The following is a 24,716-nucleotide window of genomic DNA, read 5'->3' on the forward strand; positions in this document are numbered from 1 at the left end:
CAAGTAGCTTCCTGCTTTGTCTTGAGCGATTGTCATAAAAAAAAGGAAACATCTGACCTCTAAATAACGGCAAAGTGATGTTAAATATTTAGATATTTTATTGTGAGTTTCCTCACGGAACATTCTAAAAATAGAAAAGGCAAAATTTCACACAAGTACAAGAGAAAAAAAAAATGGAATTTAACCAAAATTGGAAACCAAAATTTTGCCGTTTTACATGAGTAATGTTTTATTTTGGGACATAGTTTTTTTGTTGTTATTTTTGTTTTGTTTTTTGTGCATATCTTTATAGAATTTTCCACTTGCTGTTTCCCTTTTCGTTTTTCACATTGTAACTTGCTACATGTTTTTCTGTTGGTAAACTTTCTGCAATTTTATTTAAATTTAACGTGTAGCTTTTCTGATTAATAACCTTGGTTCTTTTCTTTTTTGAAAATTTATTTTAAGGACTGTATATCAAAGGGCAGTTATAGCAATACTAAAGGACAGAAACCTCCTGAGACAGACACTTTGCTTGATGGTTATGAACCAACGCTATGGATTTGTCTTCAGTGCGGGCATCAGGTGAGTTAGAAGAGACTAACAGCTTTATAATTTTATTCCCTTTTGTTAAAGTTTCTTTATTTTCGTTTTTGGTTCCTGTTCCAAAAAACAAAAATAAAAAATCTGCATAATATACACTTATAAAAATATCATATTCCAAAAATGATGTAATTTGATTTATTTTTATAGAAAACATTTTAAAGTGATTAATTGGAATTTGTAAGCATAGAATCAACATAAATCTATTAAGTTTTAAATTGAGTTATCTCCCTTGTTTGATTTTTTTTTTTTTTTTTTTTTTTTTTTGAAAATAATGAGTCAGACAATCACTTCTCCAATACTCATAAAATTTTATTTTCTTATTAAAAAATAATACTATATGTTCAATATATGTTCAATTTACGTAGTTTTTGGAATATGATGTTTCAGATTTTGTCACGAGTATGAGCATCATACAGATTTCTTCACTTTTGTTTTTTAATATATAGGAAATTTTGGACAATAACTTTTTTTTTTTTTTTTTTTTAACAAAATCTCTTAAATTAAAAAAATTTTTTACAAGTATAAATGCTAGGTGCTAATGGCTAAATAACACCATACTCGGATAACACGTTCTTTCCAGTTTAATTGTAGACATAAACTGTACCAAAAATTGTTCAAATTATGACATTCACATGTGTAATAGATGTTGCAAACAAGACTCCTTCACATTTGCAATTTTGGGGGGTATGTGTGCAGTATATACCAGGTTTTCGAACAACTGCATTTCAGGTAAAAACACTATTTCATATTAGTGTGTCATGTTGAAATTAGTATAAATTTGAAAAATTCCATTGTGAATTTCAAAGAAAGTAAGAGAGAGGAGGTAATTTGCCATGCATAATTGGGGGCACAACTCTTCTACATTAAAACATACCATAAAACTCGATAATTCAATAAATTTTATTTTTACTTGCAATTATTTTTCTACTGGATCATTTTTTGACTTTTGGAACTTTTATTAATTTCAATGTAACATTTAAGTACATAATAGTGTTTTTTTACCTGAAATGCCTTTGTTCGAAAACCCAGTATAGTGCACAATCACAATTTTTTTTTTTTTTTTTGAACAAAAAAATTAATTCATGTTTTATTTAGGTTTGAATAAATACTATTAGCTGATCTTGTTTCATCATCCGGTTTTGGTATTTAAGGTGCTGCAAGTGTCCCCCAACTCTGGAGTGGGCAACACGAGGCAAATGTCTAACATCTGTTCTCCATGTGGTCCGATCCAGTCATGTAGTAAACAGTCAAGTCACTTCATACACACTCAAGCCAGGTTTTCCTTGGTCTTCCACATACTCTTGTGCTTGGAGTATGCATCCATGTTATCAAATTTATGCAGAGGGTGGCATACTATACATGGTCAAACACTTAACACCCTAAACATGTATAGCATTCAAAATGAAAAATATCATATTCATTAATTTTTACTACTTTTGTGGAGTGTAGGAAAGGGGGATATCTTATGAAAATTTATTAGTATTGACTTTAATAATTTTGTGTAACTTTTAAAATATTGACTTTAGTAAATTTTTTAAGAAAAGCAATGTTTATTCATAATGAAATTTATTTAACCAATAAAAGCAGATATGAAGAAAAGGTGAAAATTAAATAAAATTGTGAAAGAAAAGATAAAAGTTACAGGAAAAAGTAAAAGGAGAGTAAATCATGGGGCGGGGGGGAGAAAATTAAAAGGGATTCTGAGCCTAATGATTGACTGATTTCTGCTCCTTATTAGAGCTAAAATAGAGGAATTAATGATTATTACTAATATACATAAATTGAAAGAAAGAGTGATAATCTGTTTCTATTTCTCATAATTTTCTTTTTTTTTCTTTTTATCTTTTCTTAATATTTGCTCTTATTGTTTATATATAATTCATTTTATAATGACTAAAGTTTTTGTACTTCCATATTGAAATATTTAAATATTGTAAAAAAAAATATTAGCTGAGTTTTGGTTTAACTTCATTAAAGATGAATAATGCCTAAAAAATATTGATTTATTCATTCAATATCTACATGTTTATTGAACAAAAAACTATTTTAGACTTTAAATATGAGAAACCGAATGAGAAACTGATGTACGGATACACAGAGCCTCTCACGGAGATTTGTGGACACATCTAAAAATGATATTTAAAAATTTGACTAATTGCAGAATGAAAAGGCACTTTAAGCATAAATTTCACACCAAGTTTAATTTGTTAGAAGATGTTTATTGAAAATCATGCTGACAGTTTGTCCTGACTTATGACACTCAAATTCCATTAAATCATAATATTTTACTTGTAAAACCTGAGCTTGATTAAATATTGAGTAACAACAGTTAACTATTTCCATTTTTTTTTTGTTTTTTGTTTTTTTTTGTGTGTGCAGGGCTGTGATCGTAACTCTCAGGATAAACATGCACTTAAGCATTATGAAACCCCTCGATCCTCAGCTCACTTAATTGTGATAAACACAACATCATGGTCAACATGGTGAGTTTCTGTTTAGATTTCATCTAACTTTACCATATATATATATATATATATATATATATATATATATATATATATATATATATGAATTAAAATTGGAAAAAGAAGACCAAATTACTTGTTTTGCCCACTATTTCATGGGCTTTTTAAGGGGGAAGAAAATAACTAAAAATGATACATGACAGACAGTATGGGTAGTACTGCCATTGTCATGTACCAGTTCTAACTATTTTCTTCGCTCTTTAAAAAAAGTCCACAAAACATTGAATGATTTGATTTTCCTTTTTGGGTTTTTAATTCATATCATTGGATTTTCTTTTATTATCATATCTCCTTCTCTCTCTCTCTCTCTCTCATTTGTACATTTACAGTGTGGAACGATAAAATTGTCACCCTAGAAGAGATGACATGATTCTATTTCCATTTGATGAAAGCCGGTATTCTTTTTTTGTTGCAGACCATCTATTAATTGGCCATTGTGTACAAATCCCAAGAGCGATAAAAGCCTTCTATCATGTCTGAAAGTGACACAATGTTCAACGAGCAAGATTGGAGATATGCCACTGTACAACTCATGATGACTACAAGACTATTGTCAGTACCCTCAAAACTCAAATCCGGATGGTTCAATGCTTGAGGGCACAGCTCAACACATCAGATGACCGTTTGGAGATGGTGGAGCAGAGGTCCAAGGCCAAAGACACCACCAGGAAAACTCGGACTAAGGAGTTCATCAAAAAGGTCCAGGCAATCATCGATGAAATTCCCCAGCGGCTTATTTGGCAGATTGCCAGAAATTTAGGCATCTCATACACAACTGTGAATCCATGTGTGAAGGAGGACTTAAAGTGTTGGTCCTACAGGTGCCAAAAAAGCCAGATCTTGATTGAGAAGACAAAGAACCTCAAGCTAATCAAGTCCATCAGGTTGCTCAACAAATTGAAGCATCCCAAGAAGCCAAACATGCTTTGGTTCTTTTTAGATGAAAAGAACTGCCAAGACCAGGCGAACAGTCAGAACCATTGCTGGGTTGTCAGGAATAATAGGAACATGCCCAGGGTGATGAAAACAAAGTTTCCGGCCACGGTTATGGTCTTTGGTGCGGTTTCAAGTTAGAGCCACATCATGCCAACTCACGTCTTTGAAGTTGGCTTGAAAGTCAACACCAAAGTGTACCTAGATGTACTGAAGAGTGTGGTGATCTCCTGGTGCAATCAGGTGGTTGCTGGCAGAACCTAGTTATGGCAGCTGGACTCAGCACTGGCCCACAAATCCTAGAGACCCAGGCTTGGCTTCAGGAGTGCTATGACTTTGTACCCTTCTCTCACTGGCCTCCTTCCTCCACCGATCTAAACCCGCTGGACTGCTTCGTTTGGTCATACGTTAACACCACCAACATGACCTCCCACAACACCAAAGCCAATCTGATTGCCACCATCTGCCAAATATTTGCCAAGCTTCCACCGACGCTTGTGAAAAAAGCATACTACCAGTTCCAGACCAGTATCGAGGCGGTGATTGAGACTGAAAGCTGTTACATTGAATAGATGTCAGCTCTACTACATAATCAAGTTACCTGAATTGATTTTTTCAATAAAAATTTTAAAATAAAGCTGTAGCATTCTTTTCTTTAGGGCGACAATTTTGTTGTTCCACCCTATATATACAATGGCGCCAAAAAGAAAGTCTGCACTTATTTTCTTCAAAAACTGCAAATTTAAGCTAAAGTGAATGTCACTGTTTAAACGATCTATACCTCATTTGATTCGCTTTTTATTCCTCTATAATTTTACCTGTTCATGTTTGATTTTTAATGAAGTATCCTAGTGTTCATGCCAATTTAAAAAAAATAACTTCAAATTGAGAAGGTAAAAAGAAACTCTGCAGAAACAAAGAGGCTTAAAACCGGCTTAAAATATCCACTTTTTAGGTAAGAAAGCATCCCTAATTGTTATTGTTTCAAGATATACAACGTAACATTTAGTCTATATGCCTCGACTTTTTCTTCGTGATCGTCATATGCTCATTAATCTCCACCTTTCTGGTTTTTCTAATCAAGAAATCTGTCACAAATTGAAATGTGATGAGAAAATGGTATGAATAACTGTGCAAAAACACTCGAACACCTGCAGTGTTCATGATGCCTCTAAATCTGGTCATCCTAGAGTTACTTCTTACAAGGAAGACAATGCTTTCAAGATCTGCAGCCTCAGAAACAGATTTAAAACCACTTCCCAAATCCAGCAACAGTGTAATCTTGTTAAAAAGTGCTCTCTTTCTACAGTTAAAAACAAATTAAAGGAATTTAATTTGAAATGCTGTGTTGCAAGACGCAAGTCAATGATTTCTGTAAAGAACAGAAAGCACCATCTGAACTTCATCAGATGCAATGACGACCATGACTCTTCGTATTGGTTAAATGTGATTTTTAACAACGAAAGCAAGTTCAATAGGCTAGGCAGTGATGGTAGGCAGTACATCGGTCAAAGGAAGGACAAAGAATTTAATCCTAGGTGCACAGTTTCAATGCTGCAAGGTGGTAGAGGTTAAGTTTTGGTGTGGGGTGTTATTAGTGCCAATGGTCCAGGGCCTATAGTTTGCTTGCAAGGTCAAATTAATTCAACCAAGTGCATTAATATGTTGACTGAGCATTTCCTATCCTACCTTGGCTGGAATTTGGATGATAATCCCATCATCATGCAGGATAATGCTCCCATTCACACAGCTGACAATATCAAGAGGTTCTTTGAAGTGCATGATATTCCGCGTTTGGATTGGCCTGCACAATCTCCAGACGTCAATCCTATCAAAAACGTATAGCATTACATCAAGCAAGAACTACGCAATGATAAAATTTCAAATCTGGAAGAACTTTGAACAAAAATTAAAGAGAAGTGGGATGCCCTTTCACCAGAGTATTGCCACAGACTAATTCAAGGAGTGCTCAAAAGATTGCAGGCTGTAAAATTGCAGAAGGGCTATACTACTAAATATTAACTAGTTCATTGTGTTCCTGTTGTATTTGTGTTGCATTAATGTCCTAAACTTACATTTAAATAAAAATTTTCCATTGTGAGAAGTTTCTTTTTGCCTTATTCAATTTGAAATTAATTTTTTAAATTGACATGAACATTAGGTTACTTCAATTAAAAGTCAAATACGAACACATAAAAGTATAGAGGAATAAAAGATGAATCAAATGAGGTATAGGTTGTTTGAACAGTTACATTCACTTTAGCTTACATTTGCGTTTTTTGAAAAAATAACAAGTGCAGACTTTCTTCTTGGCACCACTATATATATATATATATATATATATATATATATATATATATATATATATATACAGGGTGTTTCAAAAGTCTTGGGAACATAACGATTTTTAATAACTCAAAAACTATTAGGAGTTGAAAAATGAAATTGGTACCGTTGGAAAGGTTAAAGTTTCAAGTTTTTTGGGGGATCTTCAAAGTTGCTCAATATGAGCACCATTCGTCACACGGCAGACATCTAGTCGATAGTCCATTTCCTGCCAAACGCGTTCCAGCATCTTGACGTCAATGGTTCCCACAACTGCCGTTACTCGAGCCTTTAGTTCGTCAATATCTCTTGGAAGGGGCGGCACAGAGACTTGTTGCTTGACAAAGCCCCAAAGGAAAAATTCACATGGGGTAAGATCTGGAGACCTAGGAGGCCAGGGCATGAGAACGCCATCACCTCGCCCAGATCTCCCAATCCATCTACCAGGCAGCCCTGTGTTTAGAAACTGCCTTACTCTAAGACTCCAGTGTGGTGGTGCACCATCTTGTTGAAAAATGAAGTCATCAGATTCTGCTTCTTCCAACTGAGCCATTAACCAGTCTTCCAGCATGTTGAGATAGGATTCACCAGTGATAGTTGCCTCTTCAAAGAAGAACAGTCCATAGACACCTTTCTTGGAAATTGCACAAAACACTTCACTTTTGGTGAATCTCGCTCGTGCTCAAGAAGTTCATGAGGATTCTCAGTACCCCATATGCGAATGTTATGCTTGTTAACTTTGCCATTCAGATGGAAAAGCTATTTTTTTTTTTATCCATTGTGAATATTGATATCATGTTTGATAAAAAAGCATGAAATAACTTTCATTTTTGTTTTAATCTTTTTCTGCATCAGGTGTTACAAATGTGATGATGAAATTCCAATTGAAAGACACAAGAAAATTATTGAATGTCTTGATTTCCTCAAACAGCAAGCAGGTGTTTCAAAAATATCTTTAGATTCAGGTAAGTAATTAATTAAATTTAAATACATTGTAGGTGGTTACGGTTTTGCAATCTGGTCATGTGAACACTAACCATAACGGTTGACTATAATTATTATAAGGCACATATTGACTCGTGTCCGGATAATCTACATGAAAGCCACTGCTATATGTGAATATTGGCGTCTAATCTAGAATTCTCTCTATATTAAAAAAAATAAAATAAAATAAAGAAAAATGTGTATGATGTATGTACACGTGACAAAATTAAAATATCATATTCCAAAAATCATATAATTTGATCAAGTAGCTTTATTTTTAATAAGATCAAATTTTATGAGCAACAAAAGAGTGGTTGCCTTGTCCACCATTTTGAAAACAATTTTTGAAAAAAAAAAAGGGGGGGGGGATAACTCAATAATTCAAACTTACAAGATTTATGTAGTAATGCTTACCATTCCCCATTAATTGCTTAAAAATGATTTTCTTTATGAAAATAATACTATTCTCAAATGCTATCAAATAGTAGCCCCTTCTGTTCAAGTGGCAATATGTCTTGTTTGCGGATGAATAAGAAAAAAAAAAGTTAAAACAATTAAAATACAATTTTTTTTTTTAAAACCCAACTTATTGCCTAAATTGAAGAATATTTTAGTTATATTTTGTAATGAAAATGTATAGATAAAAAGCCTTAAGGGAAACAAACATTGATTAACACTGATTTAGTATAACAATTTTATGGTATTGCCATTATATTTATGTGTGCTTCTCCTCCAGGTAAAAAAGAATCCTCGTCACGGTCGAGTAACGATACTGTGTCAGAAAACAAGGCAGAGAATAAAACGGTTAAAGGCAAAGCTGCTCTATTAAAGAATGCTAACAGTATCATGAATGTTCGAATAAAGGTAAGAAAAACTTCATCTTTCCAAACTCATTCAGCATGTATATCAATATAAAGGTGTGTTTATTTCTCTGCATATTCACAAGAAATGACAACATTGACACACCATTAATGGAGATATTTGCTGATGACACCATGCTCTATAACAGACACAAAGGTAAAACTAATTAACACATATCTAAAGAAATGGCTAAAACTCTAGAGGAAGATCTCCAGTCTGTAGTGGAATGGGGCCATAACTGGTAGGTAAGACTAAGCTTTTTTTTTTTTTAAATAATTACAAGAAACTTTCTGAACTGCCAATTGTCATGACTGATGATATATTGCCTGAAAGTACTTCGCTCAAGCTTCTAGAGTTAACATTAACATGAATTAGAACAAACACATTGAGGTAATTGCCAAGGCTGCTACGAAGAAGGTGGGCTCTCTCTACTGTGCTAAAAGGCTACTCATACCTGAGAGTATCCTGTATCTCTACAAGGCCACTGTTCTCATATGCATCGAATATTGTTGCCACATCTGAGCTGGTGCATCTGCTATTAGTCTCTTGCTTCTCGACAGGATTCAAAAATGAATCGCCAACCTAATAGACCCTGCACTATCAACTAAACTCTAACCTCTGTCCTATCGTTCAAATCTAGCATACTTATGCCTGCTTTACAAGTATATTCAATGTAAGTGCTCCGATGAACTCAAAGCATTTGTCGACAATACTCTCCGCAAACCAGACAAGCAGCAAAATCCCACCCCTACACTAGAGATTCCTAGATGCCGTAAAGCCTTCTACTCAAATAGCTTTTTCACTTGGACTACTGCACTTTGGAATTCTCCCCCCCCCCCCGGGACTCCTGCTTCCCTGACTGTACTGACATGCAGAAATTCAAGTGTAATGTAACAGACATTTTGCTGCCAAACTCCGTACATAGTATCCCTGCAAATCTGATCCCAAATAGTAGCCCCTCATGACTAAATGGTTTTGTACCTTCTATGGGGGTGAAAAAACAGTTTTAAAAAAAAAAGTTCTTGTTGAGTTGTCTCCTTAAATAATCAAATTATACCTAATTTACACTGCTAACAATCACTATGCTTTTGTCTCAGTAACGACCATATACTCATTAACTCTTATCCTCTAGTGGCCTTCAGGTCTTGATAAATAGTGACTCCTTTGTAAACGAAAAAAAAAAATTAAATGACTGTAAACATGACCTTGGTTAGGAGGATGATGATGTTAGCAACATCTATGATTCATCACCTAAACTCTGATAGTGACGTCCACGTGATTAAAATGAAATAGACTCCTAAGAAATAGTAAAAAAATCTTATTAGATGACATGAAAATCATTCAGTAATTTTTTTTTTTTTAAGTTACGTAAAATCGTAGAAAATTATTAACATTACAACCAGTAACAAAAAATGCAATTAAAAAAAAATTGCATAGTATTATGTTTCTGGGTTTTTGAGATGAGGATTGATTTGTATTATTTGCATTGCTGTTCTCATCACGTGTGTTATTTTCATGTTTTTATCGATGTAACCTCTGACCTTCTCCGGGTGTATCTTACCGAACTTGGGGAATCGGCATTGAATTTCAAATAGAACCCTTTATTTAATCTACAGGAGAGGGCATGCTGTCAGCCATAACTGTGTAGAGGTTTTAAGTAATTTGCAATTGTATTTTGAGTGTCGCCTACATTGAAAATTAAACCTTCAACCGCTAGAAGAGTATCATTACATTATGTTATGTACTTTGTCCACTATGCTATGCAGCATAGCGAATAAAATACTTGGGACTTCTACCCTGTCATCACTTATGGAATGAGAGCATGCTACCCAATCGTGGCTGAGAATGTTAAATGAACGGTTCCGTTTGAAATTTCGTGTAGATTTCCGAGTTCAATAAGATATACCTGAAAAGTGTTATGTAAATAATACGAAAATGGTATTTAGCTGCATTTTTTTTTTACTTGAACTTAAAAATTGATGTGGCTTAATGTTGAAAGAAGAATGAGAAGGCTTAGAAATAAAATATATATTAACAGAAAATACAGAAAGGTAACTGGTTATCGGAAGTAACGTTAGGAATAGTCCATTGTCAGAATCTGTAGGGGTGCCACCCCAACAAATATGTAATAATTATTTTTAACGCCTATCAAAATTTCCCTGAGATATTTTGTATTTTTATTTTTATTTTTCTTGGGAAAAGCCATGCGATATTTGTTACACAATGGATTTGTAATAATATATATAATAATCCAAAGGCAAAAATCCATGGAAAAATTCACAAAAATGTGTACAAGGAAAAAAGGAAAAAAATTCCAATAATATTAATAAAAGAAAAATAAGATAGGCTTTTCATTCTACTGCCGAGATATAAATATAAATAAGAAAGATCAAGGAAGAAAAAGGGGAGAAAAAAAAAAAAATGGTGATGGAGTTAAATATAAATAGAGAAACAAATGTCAAAATGACCCAGACAGGAAATGTTAAAGGCGCGATGGTCTTGATTATAGCTAAACAAAGTAAAGTTATATATATATATATATATATATATATATAACTTTACTTTGTTTAGCTATAACCAAGACGAAAACTTATGAAGAATTCTTGATAAAATTATTTATAAAAAAAATAAAAATAAGGAAAATAAACAATTTTTCTCAAATAAAACTAAGATGGTGGCTAAATGTCCGATTTATATTTGTTTACCTTGGTTAGGGACAATAAGTGAAAAATTCGCCAAACAGATTAGTTCAGCCACTAAAAATTGCTATTTTACCTCCAATGTACATGTGGTGTTTTCAACAAAACCATTATTGCCATCCTCTCGAAAGAACATTCTGCCCTACCCCATCATATGAATGATGTCATTTATTAATTTAAATGTAGTTACAATGCCAATGACGTTAGCAGAACAACCCTTAGGTTAGATGTCATGTCCAACAACATGTACCCAATAAAATCCGGAATTAATCTACTGACCAACGGACACCTTGAGTAATATGTATGGTTCTGCTATAACGGACCATTTGCTTAAAAACTCGCGATGTGCAATGAATCTCAGCAGTGTCTCATTTTCTATTCTAAGTCACGTTCACTTATTTCATCTGAAGATTTTGGAGACTATTCATGTCCATTTAATGAGACCTTCTCTCTGTAAGCAGAGGCATTGTCTTTTGGGTTTGGACGTGATTAGACTCTAAGGCATTTCCTACCCACTGTACAATTATCATAATGACAGATTTATTTTAGTCGTTGCCCCAATTTTTTTTTTCTTTCCAATAGTTTGATTTTCGTTTCCCTATACAAAAAAAAAAAAGAAATCCTTGATTCGGCTTTGAAAAGTGAGGGCGAAACCTGTCGGCCGACTCTATCCCCTTATTTATCTAACTTTTTTTTTCAACCTCCATCGAATGTTTTCCTTCTGTCCTTGTTTTTACCATGGATACAAAAAATATATATGTATATATATATATATATATATATATATATATATATATATATATATATATATATAACTAGCATGGATACTTGGCATTGCCCAGGTTGACATGAAATTCCGTTTAGAACACACCTGCTGTACTAAAGATATTGATCACTTTTTGATCATTGTGGGCAACATCGATATCCCCACAACAATTTCAAAAATAAACGAATAAATAAAAACATGAAAATGTAATCATTCCAAAAAAAAAAAAAAATGTATGTGACACTCTCTCCATCAGATATTTCGACAAAAGAGATACAAAGAGAAGAAGCTATAAGTGAATAAAAACTAAAGCTTCTTTCAATCAAAATAGCAGGGAGTGCTCGTGTGACCAAAATAAAAAAATGAGCTGCAGTGTCTGGGTGCGAATGTGAAACACAAAAGAGGGGAAGAAGGCAAAAACTTACAAACACATTATTTTCCCCACACAGCCATAAGTGCTTTTTAAATCAACAGGTGGCATCCAAGGGAAATAACTTGAAACCAGTTTCTAAAAAAAATCAAGGTCGGTAATAATAATTCAAAATAAATTTAATATATTATCAATATAAATCAACTTGCAATAACAATCTTAAATAGAACACTTAAAACAGTTCTCGCACTATAAACGGTAACTAACATACAGCTATTTAGTAAAATCGATTTTCCTTAATGTATTATACAAATGAGCGTATATTTTGCAAGAATCATACTATATATAGAAATAAATGAAATCAATTGTAAATGAAATAAAGTTTATGCAAGTAAGTTTTCAGTATGAAAATAAGTAAGTAATGGATCGTTTGTATATATTAATCAAATTGTGGACAAACAAACAAACAGACAGGAATATGAATTTATATAGAAAGTAAAAAGAGCTTATAGCTCTTTAAAAAAAATGCTAAGGTAGCGGAAAATAATAAATAACAGCTAGAAACATGCATGTCCATGGGTATACTTTTTATGCATATAATAATTTTTATTTTACCCCAATCTCTTTTTTATTTATTTATTTTTTTTAAATTTATTTTTTTCTTTGCTAATTATGGATAGAGAAGTAAAAATATTTCCACAGTTCATAAATGTATTATGGTTGAGCCACAGGCAACAACCTAGTTATAAAGTGAATGTGTAATCTTTAAAAAGAAAATTCTACCAAATATTAATATTTATTTTTTTTATTTTATTTTAGGGCCTCAGTAATCTTGGCAATACTTGTTTCTTCAATGCTGTCTTGCAGGTTTGTTTTATATCCAATTCATCATCCGTATCAATAAAATTATGTAAAAACTTCATGCATGTATGTCTGGTTTTCTCACTTATACGTGACTTACACATTATTATTTTCTTGTACTACCAGATCATGATGATATACACTTTCTGACCAAAAATCCACCAAACATTGTTGTTTTTTTTTTCTTTCTCTTTGAAAAACTCAATCATGTCCTACAAAGTCAAAAACTTCAGGGAAGCAGTCTTGTAGCAACATATTCTACAGGTGGGAAATTCTGCTTATAGTCAGCTACCGTATTCCTAACTTCTAGCATAGCTGCTACCAGATGCGGTAACAAGGCAAATCAATTCCTTCACTTTTATTTTTTTCTGTATTTCTACTGTGATGCGATTTATTGTAATAAAATATGAAAAATGAACATTATTGAAAAAATATACAATAAAAATTAACAAAATTATAAAAATAATACAATTAGTCTTTATTTGCACTTTTAACGAAATTAAAAATTTTTTATTTTATTTGAAATTTTATAAGAAATGTTTGTGAAATTATAAAAATCCTTTTTTTTTTTAATTTATATCATAAATATATGATTATGGAAGTATAAAAAATAAACTTATTAATAAATAAATTATTGAAATCAAAATAACAAAATTTTAAACATCACAAAAAGTTTATCAAATATATATTTCCAAAATAGTTTAAAAAGATTTTTAAGTGTTTTCAACACTTCTTTTTAAAAAAGTGCACAAAAAGTGTTTTCAATAATTCTTAAAAAATTAAATTAATTTCAATAATTCTTAATTAAAATAAGAATTTTTTTTAAAAAATTCAATTTATAACATTATATAATAAATTCTAGGTACGGGCAAAAATAGGGGGACCTATTTTGAAAACCAATCATAATTTTTTTGTAGGTTTTCAACTGCTTTTGGATTGTATTTGAAAGATTAAAACTAAGTTAATTTCCTAAAAGAAAAACATTTGTACACGTGAAAAAAAAGTTATGAAAAATGTTTTCACGGCAAGCTAACCAATTCAGCTAAATTTTGAAGTTAAATAAATTCATTGTAAAAATCCTTTAAAGATAAATATTAGTTTTCTGGGTCTATTTCAAAGATAATTATTAAAATAAAATCCTAAGATATTGGATTAAATAAAAAAAAAAAAAACAAATAACTTAATTAACCCTCAAAAAGCAAGTAATTTACCGTTCGCCAAAAATGCAACAAACTAAAATTTTGTAAACACGATTATAAGGAGGCCCAAAATTTCACCCAATCGAAATGCTGTTTCAAAATGATGTCATGATAGTAAAAGGAGGTAGGGGTGTCAGATTTCTTTTTTTTTTTTCCTAGACGTGCATCCATACATTCCTATTCTGAATGTTTGTATCAATTTTTATCATTTTTTTAATTTAATTATTTTTTATGTTCCTGTTTTTAAATTAATTTGTTTTTTTAATTATTGTTCAAGATTATATAAAAATTATGTTATGCCGAAAGTTTCACATTCTTGCGAGCAAGGAAATTATTAATATCTTGCATATAAAAACTATGTGAAATCTGTAATTTAAAAAAAAAAAAGTAGAAATATTTTTGCTATTATAATTTTTTTTGTATGTGAAAATATTAAATAAACAATGCTTAATTCAATGGTGATATCAGTAGTTTGAGAAATTCATTTTTCTTCGAGTTATATCAAATTCATTAATACGGACTTTAGGGGCTTTTTTCGTAATGTTCCTGTAAAAATTATTTTTTTTATTATTGTTACAAATTACGATGCTTTATATAAAAAAAAGTAAAACTAAATTCTTGCGTTTTTTATTTACTACTGAAAACCATAAGGTATTTTTTGTTTAAATAAAACAATACATTTTCACTGAGATTTAAATAAAAATAATTAGTTCATTATATTCCACGATCATTATTTGATAAATACTGAAAATTTCATTAAAATTGGTTAATTTCCGGATTTTTGGTGAATTTTTAAGTAAAGGGAGTGGTCAAAATGTTTATACATTTTGAGCATCGGTATTCATTTTACCCATACCTAATAAATTCTTAATCCTGCAATATTTTAAGTTATAAATTTATTATATTTTTTACTAGAATATCTTGTACATTTCTTTTCCAGTTTTAACAACTAGTCCTTTACTTTTCCATGTTTAAGCTTAATCATATTACTTTTTATGTTCGCATTTTTCTATTGTAATAATTTATAAACTTTCATAATTGCTAAAAATAAAAAAAAAAAAAAGATTAAAGAATTGAAAGTTTTAATAAATTCTCAGCGTCTATTTCATCATAACATATGTCTTGTCTTTTCTGATTGTCCAGAATTTAAGTCAAACTCATGGTCTGGAGAATATCTTGAAAGATGGCAACAGAAAAAGTGCGTCACTTAGTCTTCCCGGTTGGCAGCCATTGGGAACAGATAGCTGCTCTGAAATTTCCGATGATAGTACTGATGACGATCAGTCAGAAGAAAACACCCAAGCCATGGTAGGACAAACATTTTCGTTAGTTTTTACGCAGCTGTTATAAATTATGAGTTTATTAGAATTTAATTGCTGTGGTTTGTGTTGGTTATTGAAAAGAAAAATAATTGATTTAATTAATATGCTCTTTTTATTCCGTTTTTAATTATAAGTTTCTCATATTTCTTTTAAAACTCATGAAGAAAATAGAATAAACTTGTTTTCTTTCCAGGTATAATTAATTTTTCAGTCACTGACATCAAATAATAGTTAATTGATAAAATGTCCTTTTTCAAAATCAATATGCAGATATCAAAGAGTTTTATTGGATGTCCTGCTGGCTTAGCAGGGTTAGAGCAGGCTCAGGGCATTTCCATGAACAAGGACGATAGAAAATCGCTTGTAAAGTCAATTTATGATGGCCAAGAATGTAGCACATCATTAACAGATCAAGACTTTTGAGGATATCTCGCGTGGCGGGAGCCTATCATTCCACTCATCTTCATGACAATCAATTAGAATGCAAATTTGTCAAGAAGCGAACATATTTTTATTGTTTGTGGTCTTCTGTCACTGCTGCTGTTAAAGCATGATGATGATCATTACTGATGACTTTTTGGTATTGGTTTTCTCGATATTTTTCTATTAAGACTTTTTTCTAGAAGTATATCGATGAAGGTTGCCAACACCCCTAAATGAAAGTGTTTCCGCAGAATGAATTTGGTTTGAATTTAGTACACCCAGGTTGTCAGTGCACATTGTTAACTACTGAGCCACTGTCACCTCCCTGCTGATGTCTGTTCAAGGTTTATTGCCAAATCTGTTACTTGTTTAGATGTAACTTATTGAATAAATTTCCATCTGTTTTTCTTCAATTCATTTTTGTTTGTATATTTATAGCCAACCTTTGTTTTAAACCAAACTTTCATTGTCATCATGAATTAGATTGGTATAAAATGAGCCTAATAACATAAATTGCAGTAGTTTGTCTAGTTGTATGTTTTTATATTACTAATATATAATATAATATAATATATAATTATTAAAATAGAAAAAATTTGATATGAAATTTAACATGGAGGCAGAGAGACGTAGAGGCTCGACGTTTCGCCCGTCTCATGCATGTTTTCTAAATTGATCATCCCTCTTGAGAAAGCAGGCATAAGACGGGCGAAACATCAAACCTCTAGTCTCTCCACCTCCATTTTAAATTTCATATATATATATATATATATATATATATATATATATATGGTAAAACTGATAATTAGTAAAAACCTGAAGAGAGTGCTTAATACTATTGCAGAGCAAATATGTGTTTTATTTTTACCATTTCTGTAAGGTCTGGCGAGGCTGTTAGATCATAAACATGGTCGAGCATCCAAAACATATGTAACCAAACAGATAAAACGGTAATAAAAAAATAAAACACACACATATATATATATATATATATATATATATATATTATAATATATAGGGTGACCCCCAAAATACGTGAATTTTTGAAGTGCGTATTGCCAAGCATCCACAAGTGGCAACACTGCAAGTCAGTGAAGTTGAGCAAGTAAACATTTCGTCATTTTAGTAACCATAGATCAGTGGAACAGACAACAGGGAGCATTAACAATAAGATTGTTTAATAAAAGTTTAATGATAGTTTGACTGTTGCACAGAGGGAGTTCCGATGTTTTTATAACAATGACATGGTGCTATTCCATCAAAACATGCAATAAAAATGTTGGCTTATTAACTTTGAAGAGACTGGAACTGCCCTAAAGAAGACACTAACAGGAAGATCGAGACGTGCTCGTACTCCACAGAACATTGACCTTGTATGCAGGTTTGTCTTGCGGAGCCTACAGTATTCACTTTGTAAGTAAGCAGCTGTGGTTGAAATGTTTGCAGAATTCTTACTTTAGATTTGAAATTTCATTCATACAAGATAGTGCAACAACTGAAGGAAAAAACTTATCAGCTGTGATTAGAATTTCTGTCAAAAAATGATAACGAGAATAAAGAATGACAATGAATTTCTAAGCAAGTTATGGATGTCAGATGAAGCCTATTTTCATCTTGCAGAATTACGTAAATAAGCAGAACTATCGTTACTGGGCAGACAGAAATTCTAATGATATTCATGAGCATCTTTTACACACAAGGTAACAGTAGGGTGTGTTGTTTTATTGCATAGAATCATCAGACCTTTTTTTTTTTTTTTTTTTTTTTTAATGAACAGGGGATCTCAGGTCCTGTTACTGTGAATCGTTACACAAAGATATTACAACCTAAATTGAAAAATTTTCCACACGATTAAAAAATCTGATTTCAACAGGATGGAACAATGTCAGTCATTGAAGGCTATTCGAGAATTGTTCAGTAACTGTGTGATCTCAAGATTCGGTAATGTCTGGCCGCCTAGATTATCAGATTTATCTGGGTTTTTTTTTTCCTGTATGGCTATTTCAAGAGTAAAGTTTAACACAACTTTATCAAGAACGCTGGATGAGTTAAAACAGAATTTGACATGAAATTCACAGTATCCCAACTGAGATGTTGCAACAGGCTATGAGGAATCTCAACAGCAGATTTTAAGAATGCATTCATACAGGTGGATGCCATCTACAGGACGTGATTTTTAAAGAATGAAAATTACATTGTTTCTTAAATATCATGTTTTAAGGTTTCAATTTCTATGAATAAAATGTTTTTCTTCCATCACTATTGGTTTTATTGTTAAAAAGTTACTGCATTTTGGGGCCATCCTCTATATATAAGTAAATGATAATATAAAATGAATTTTATGTAATTTGATTATGTATTAAATTTGTATGAGAAAAACTCATATAAAGTTAACTACAGAAATTGATTTCCAATCAGTATGTGAAAACTCAAGATTCAAACTATTATTTTCTCAATTTTCAATTGTTTTACTTTGAGAAATGCAGGCTTTTTTTTTTAATCTCCTCTGATATTGAACTCTTCAGCCAAAAATAAAAACTTGGATAATCTGGCATAGAATGGCTTATGGAACACTTCTTTCCTTGTGACATGTATTTCAATCATATGATTTATTTCCTTTTATTATTGTTACTAGTATAATATTGACTTCTTTGCTCCATGTTAAATTGTGAATTTATTCCTATGTATTATAAATTAGCAATGTTATTTTATTTTTTTGTTGCTATATTTCTTTTGAGATGACTCATTTATGAAAATACTACACTTTATCTGTTCTGTCCTTGTTCAGTGAAGAAGGAATTCTTCTTGATACGGGCAAATTTTATTTTTTGTCTCAATTCAGAGTACCCCATTTTGAAAGCTGAATTTTGCACACATTGAAAATCAACCAGTGTTTAATTCTGCCCTCGTGGAGAGTAATCAAATAGGGAATCATTTATGAAAGTTGTTAAAATTCTTACTCTTGAAATGTATGTAAAATTCATATTCGTTTGAGGTTTTTCATTTTGTAAGTTGATTGGAACATGCACACACACATATGTAATTATCTATATAAATTATAAAAGTGTGAAACTTGCACCTTTGCTTGAATCTTCAACGATCGGGGATGATTCCATCTTTTAAAAATGGGATAACAAGTAAATTTATATGTGTATATGCGTATAAGAGTGGCTCAGAGGCTAAGAAATGAGGGTATAGAGTTGTATGTTTTGGTTTCAATTTTAGCTGATGGCACTCAAGTCATATATATATATATATATATATATATATATATAGTTTTAATGTCAGTACTATATATTAGGTACAATATAATAATCAATAGAGAATTGTCGCTATAATAATAAATATGTAATCTGCATGAAATAAAATACCATATTTAAGCGTATCTTATGACTGGGCAACGCCGGGTGGCCTGCTAGTATTTTATAAGTATAGACAATCTCCATATCTGGTGGTGATGGTGGAGGGAGGTGTTGACACATTGTGTAATGGAAAACTCTCCTTCATAGCGTTTAGGAAATGCTCTGAATTTGTTCATTTGTCATTATTGCCAATAACAAACAAACAACAATACATTATTGCCAATAACAACAATACATTATTGCCAATAACAAAAAAACAACAAAAAATATATATAAAACAGATTTTCCCAGCATTCCCTGAATATTAAATATGTTGACCACAACTAATAAAACATGTGAAATGGAAAAATCCATTCATTTCACTGATATATTAGTTAAATAATGCAACTACTTTTTTTTCAAAGAATTCATTTATAAAAGTAAAACATTTGTTTGGATAAATGGTTCTCTGCATTAAATGATGATATGCCTTTAAGAAATGACTCCAGCTTTTATTATTTACTAGCTGTCCATATCTGGCGCTGTCCAAAAATCTTTCATCTGTATAATTACAATAGCATACGTGTTATTTTGTGTGTCATGCTTACATCTGTTTTTCTTCTGAGTGACTGTTGTTTAATTGTTATGACCTTCCGTTTCTTGTAATAAATAATTTTACAAGAATTCTTTATAAGTTTTGGTTTCGGTTTCGATTATAGTCATCTATTTTTTTATAAATAATTTTAGCAAGAATTCTTCATAAGTTTTGGTTTCAGTTTCGATTAAAGCTGATGCACCCAAGTCCTATGATATATATATATATTTATTTTTGAAATCGCTACTTTATAATATATAAGAATTAATAGAAAACTGACTCTATAATAATATATACGAAATCTGCAGAAATTAAAATATACAAGAATGAAAATCAGTTTATTGAAAAATTCATCTTATTTATTAGATGATATTAGCATATCTGTAACATTAAAAAATACTTTATTATTATGAATTCCTAATTAACTGGCTCCCCATGAGAGCAATTATACTCAGGGACACTTTGGATTGGAACAAAAATACAAATATTCTTGGTTTAGAAGGATTTCTCCTTTATTGATCGAGAATAGAAAAGGTGCTTCTGAATTTTTGAGATGAGGATCGATTATTCATATTTTGATTCTTCAGGCTACTGCACTCATTCAAGAATTAGAACAGTGGTCTGAAGAATCTAAATAATACAAACAGAAAAGGTGAAGTGTAGTATTTGTAGAGATACTGTAATGATTCATCTAATTTGGTTGCAGTTTAAAATTTTGACTTTTCTTTTTTTTCTTTTTTTTTCTTTTTTTTTCTTTTTTTTTTTTTACCTTTTTTCTTTCTTTCTCCCTTTTCTCTTTTTGTTGTTGTTGATGATGATGCTGTATTGTATGCATATTTATTAACATATTATCACTTGAACGAAATTGGTTGTTTATCAAATAATTGTATGTGTTCATATTTATGATATTATTGAATAATTTATTAATGAAGTTGTTTTCATGTTTTGTTGGTGATCATTAATAATCCTGCTGTTGCAAAAATGATACCATTTTCTCCCCTTTTTTACTTTTTATAAAAGTTAATCAGCCCCCCCCCTCTCACTTCTCTTATTGTACCTCTTTGGACATCTCTTATTTTTGTCAATCTCATTTCGAGTTTTAATATAAAATTAGATTTTTTTTTTTTAAATCATGCATATACACATATATAATGGACTCCCCCGTCGATTTCGATGTATGAGTTTCATACAGCAACTAAGTTGTTTGAAATCTACACAGATGATTTGTTTATAGTGGTAAAGACTATGTGTAGAACCATCCACTCTTTAGATTCACTGCTACACTCAATTGATGCAAACGATTGCCACCCAGCAGAACAGACAGTAGACTTTAGGTTTTGCATTAGAGTTTTCCTTCTCTTAGATGCACATCTTCATGAACACTGAAAGTACATTTCTCACAGTGGTTTTAAATCTGCCCCCAGATAACAATCTGGGAATTTTTACGTAAATCTCAAAATGTATAATCTAAATATACAGATGAAATTCACTTCAATATTTCATCAGATATACTTAAAAATATACCCTTGTAAATTAATTTGATTTATCATTATTTCTGAATTCCTTTAAAACTGTACACCTATTTTTAAATCTAAGAATTTGTTTGAAAAATACTACTCTAAGAGGAAAAACATCTAATTGTGTGGTAGATTTAGTTTTTGTAATCATTCTTATCAAATTTCCAATGCAAGGGGAGAAGAAATTAAAAAAAAAAAAAAAAAAAAAAAATTAATATTCAGAAATTCAATTATTTTAAAGCTCTCAATTAAGTCATTCCTCATACTTCTCATAAAATTATTATTGGCTTAATGAACGCTCCTATAATTGAGATAGGATAGTCCTTTTATAATAGTTTAGTCACTTTTCTTTGTGCACGTCTAATTTCCAAAATTCCTACGTGTAACTGCTTTATTTTTTTCTTTTTCTTATTTAGTGTTTTGCTTAATTTACATCCAACCAGAAATTATGTTCTGGCAGTGTTTATCATTTGTTCTGATATCATTTTTGTATCAGCTTTATGCTATTCGTGTCTGTCAAAAGCATGAATTCATTAATCCAATTATAATTATTAACATTCATTTTTTTCTCTTTCTTCTTCCTTATACCAACGTTATTATCAAAGCTTACGCTAAAAATCTAACTAATTTTATGATTGTAGTGGCGCTTGGTATTAACACTTTTGGTTATAATCAAGACTGTTTGCTCTTTTTGACTTCCACTTTCCGCTCCACATAAAGGACTATGGTGACAAGCAAGATATGGTCTCTTTTCGAATAACATGGAAGATCCCCCTTCCTTTCCCCATGTTAAGAATGTCTGTTAACCATGTCTAATTATCCAGCCAAATGGACATTAGAAATCGGAAGTCAAAAAGAGCAGACAATCTTGACTATAATCACACTTCCATATCTAAACAGCTTTAACAATTTAAAACTTTCAAAATTAGAACAATTATAAGTTTCAGTAATAAAAACTGATCTGAATAATATCACTTTATGCATTTGATATTTCACTCACTTAAAAAAAAAAAAAAAAAAAAAAAAAAAAAAAAAAAAAAAAAAGGGACACTATCATCATCCATTTTATTATCTTATTTCCATTGGCCAGAAGTCTGGCATTTTCTTGCAGCCTGCTATCTCAGTCTCCAAGCTTAGTGGTTATGAGAATTCAAATTCTATCAACTAAGGTCATTTTTGCCTGCATTCAAATTTTATTGGGTCATCCAACTTTTCTGTACTTCTTTTCAAGGTCTCTGCATTTTCTTATCCAAAAGTTGCTCAACATGGCCGAAAATAGCATAGCTAACAGATCATTAGGAGTTCATTAAAGCTTTGATATATTCAATTTTGTCAGTGGTGTATTAGAGCTGATATGCTGGACCTGATCTGACTCAAAAGTGCGTATCCATCTGATCTTTGCTCTGTCATTATATAAAAGACTGTCGAGTAAGGACCAGATGTTGGCCCAGCACTCACCTCCATACAACATCACACTTCTAACACAGTGATGTACCTTTCCTCTGATCATGAAGGGTATAGTTTAACAATATATGATTATCATAATGAATACAGTTGTCAATTATATAGTTAAAATTCTGTTCAATCTGTTGTAATCATTTATGTACTTTGGAAAAAGTTATAACCCACAATTTCATACAATAACAACTTGTGTTCAGTGAATCATTAAATAACTCAGGATGTCGTGATATTTCATGAATCAATAAGACAAAACAAAAAAGGTGATTTCTGATAAAGTATGATTAATGTGTTAGTTTTACCTTTATATATTGGTTTACTGTTCCTACCCGGTGTTGACAGAGAATCTTTTTATTTTCATTTTCTTTTTATTGTATTTGGAAAGTTAAATTATTACTGTATCATTTAGTCAGTAATTGAACCAAAATTTTTATAAAACTACAATTTTATAAAATTTATGTTGGTTTTATCTCTATTAAATTATTGGATGAAAATAGCTTATAAAATTTTCAGTCTATTAACACTTGAGGATTGCTAAGAACTTTCAAACCAGAAATGTGTTTCTATTCAACAGTTTAAATGCTTCCATATTCTTTTTGCTAGGTCAACAACAGCAGCAACAATGAGATTCTACTATTTTTAGAATAAAATCAATATTTTGTCTTTCGGATCACCATAGTTGTATCTGCCAATGGACAAAAGCATATTAATTCCAACTTATTTTTAGAACCAAATTGCAAGGTTATATTTGATAGTATCAAAAGTTTTTTTGTTTTAAAATTTTTTTTTTTTTTTTTTATTGTTTAAACATCTGAGAACTTTAGCAATGGATATTTTGTTTGGCAAAATATTTTATGTATCCGTTCTCTATTGTTGTTTTATATAAATATAACTTTATTGTAAAGTAGGGGGTAAAAAAAAAACTATTTTAGAATTTAGAGCGTAGATTTAATTCTAAATGATCACTATCTCCAGACCAGATAGCATTTTTAAGATTCATAAAAATGTCATTTATGCTGGAGAAATGAGTGATCATTTTATGTTAAATGTATTTGTGAAAGTGATCCTAACTATTAAGTTTTTTCGTTTTGTTTTCAATTTCGTTTTACCATATTTTTACGTGTACTTATCTAAAAAAAAGTAGAATCTCTTATTTTTATAATATTTATTCTTCTTATTAATATTTATTATAGGAGAATTACATTAGTGCAGGGTGCATGGATAATACTGAAAAATTTTAATTTTTTATGTTTTGAGTGTTGAAAAAAGAACATTGTTTTAAACTGGCAGTGTGTGTGGAGGAGGTCAACTAAAATAATCTGACATTCGAAGGGTTAATTCATGAGCTGAAAAGTTTTTGTTTTTTTTGTTCTGTTATTTTCTCCAAAATTGCATGTTTTCTTTACATTTGATATACATTTGACCCCTCACTATCTACCACCACCACCACCATGAATTAAGGAGTTGGCTTTTTCCACTTGCACAATTCTGTCTTTTGTCACAGGTTTTCTTATTTACTTTAACTTGCAAACCTTTGGTGATTTCTACAAAATTAAAAAAAACAAAAAACAAAAAAAAAACATGAAATCTAACAATTTCAATCAAAATTGAATTAAATAAAATTAAAAAGAAAATGATTTTCACAAATGAAAGCACATTTTTTCATCAAATAAAATACTTTTTTTAATCTCAATGCATTTATATTTTCAAAAACCAGAATGGATCTACTCGTAAGGTGCGTCTACTCAATCTATGCATTTAATGACATTGTTGTTTCAAGCTTAAATCTAGTAGACGTATAAGCATTTAAAACTACTATTTGAAATTTATGTATAACATACTAAATAACTTCTATTTCAACTTATGTTTGACAGATTGAAGAAAATTTGGTGCTTGTTAAACTATAGTCAACAAATCAATTTTTTAAATGTATCATTTTAAGCAAAAACAAT

General features: G+C 30.8%; 1 protein-coding gene across 3 annotated transcripts in view; it reads left to right on the forward strand.

Annotated features, from left to right (window-relative positions):
• The window catches only part of LOC145285965 (ubiquitin carboxyl-terminal hydrolase 45-like), a 222,192-nt gene that overhangs the window by 128,851 nt on the left and 68,625 nt on the right, over nucleotides 1–24,716 (forward strand). For all 3 annotated transcript variants that reach the window (XM_080134493.1, XM_080134492.1, XM_080134494.1), the window contains 6 exons: nucleotides 448–564; nucleotides 2,965–3,068; nucleotides 7,224–7,333; nucleotides 8,089–8,216; nucleotides 12,868–12,915; nucleotides 15,252–15,416. In XM_080134493.1, coding sequence (XP_079990619.1) covers nucleotides 448–564; nucleotides 2,965–3,068; nucleotides 7,224–7,333; nucleotides 8,089–8,216; nucleotides 12,868–12,915; nucleotides 15,252–15,416 — 672 coding nt within the window. The remainder of the gene's footprint in view (nucleotides 1–447; nucleotides 565–2,964; nucleotides 3,069–7,223; nucleotides 7,334–8,088; nucleotides 8,217–12,867; nucleotides 12,916–15,251; nucleotides 15,417–24,716) is intronic.

Source organism: Euprymna scolopes, chromosome 10 (assembly GCF_053919585.1).
Source record: "Euprymna scolopes isolate OS-2025 chromosome 10, ASM5391958v1, whole genome shotgun sequence".
In the NCBI taxonomy this organism is placed as follows: Eukaryota; Metazoa; Mollusca; class Cephalopoda; order Sepiida; family Sepiolidae; genus Euprymna; species Euprymna scolopes.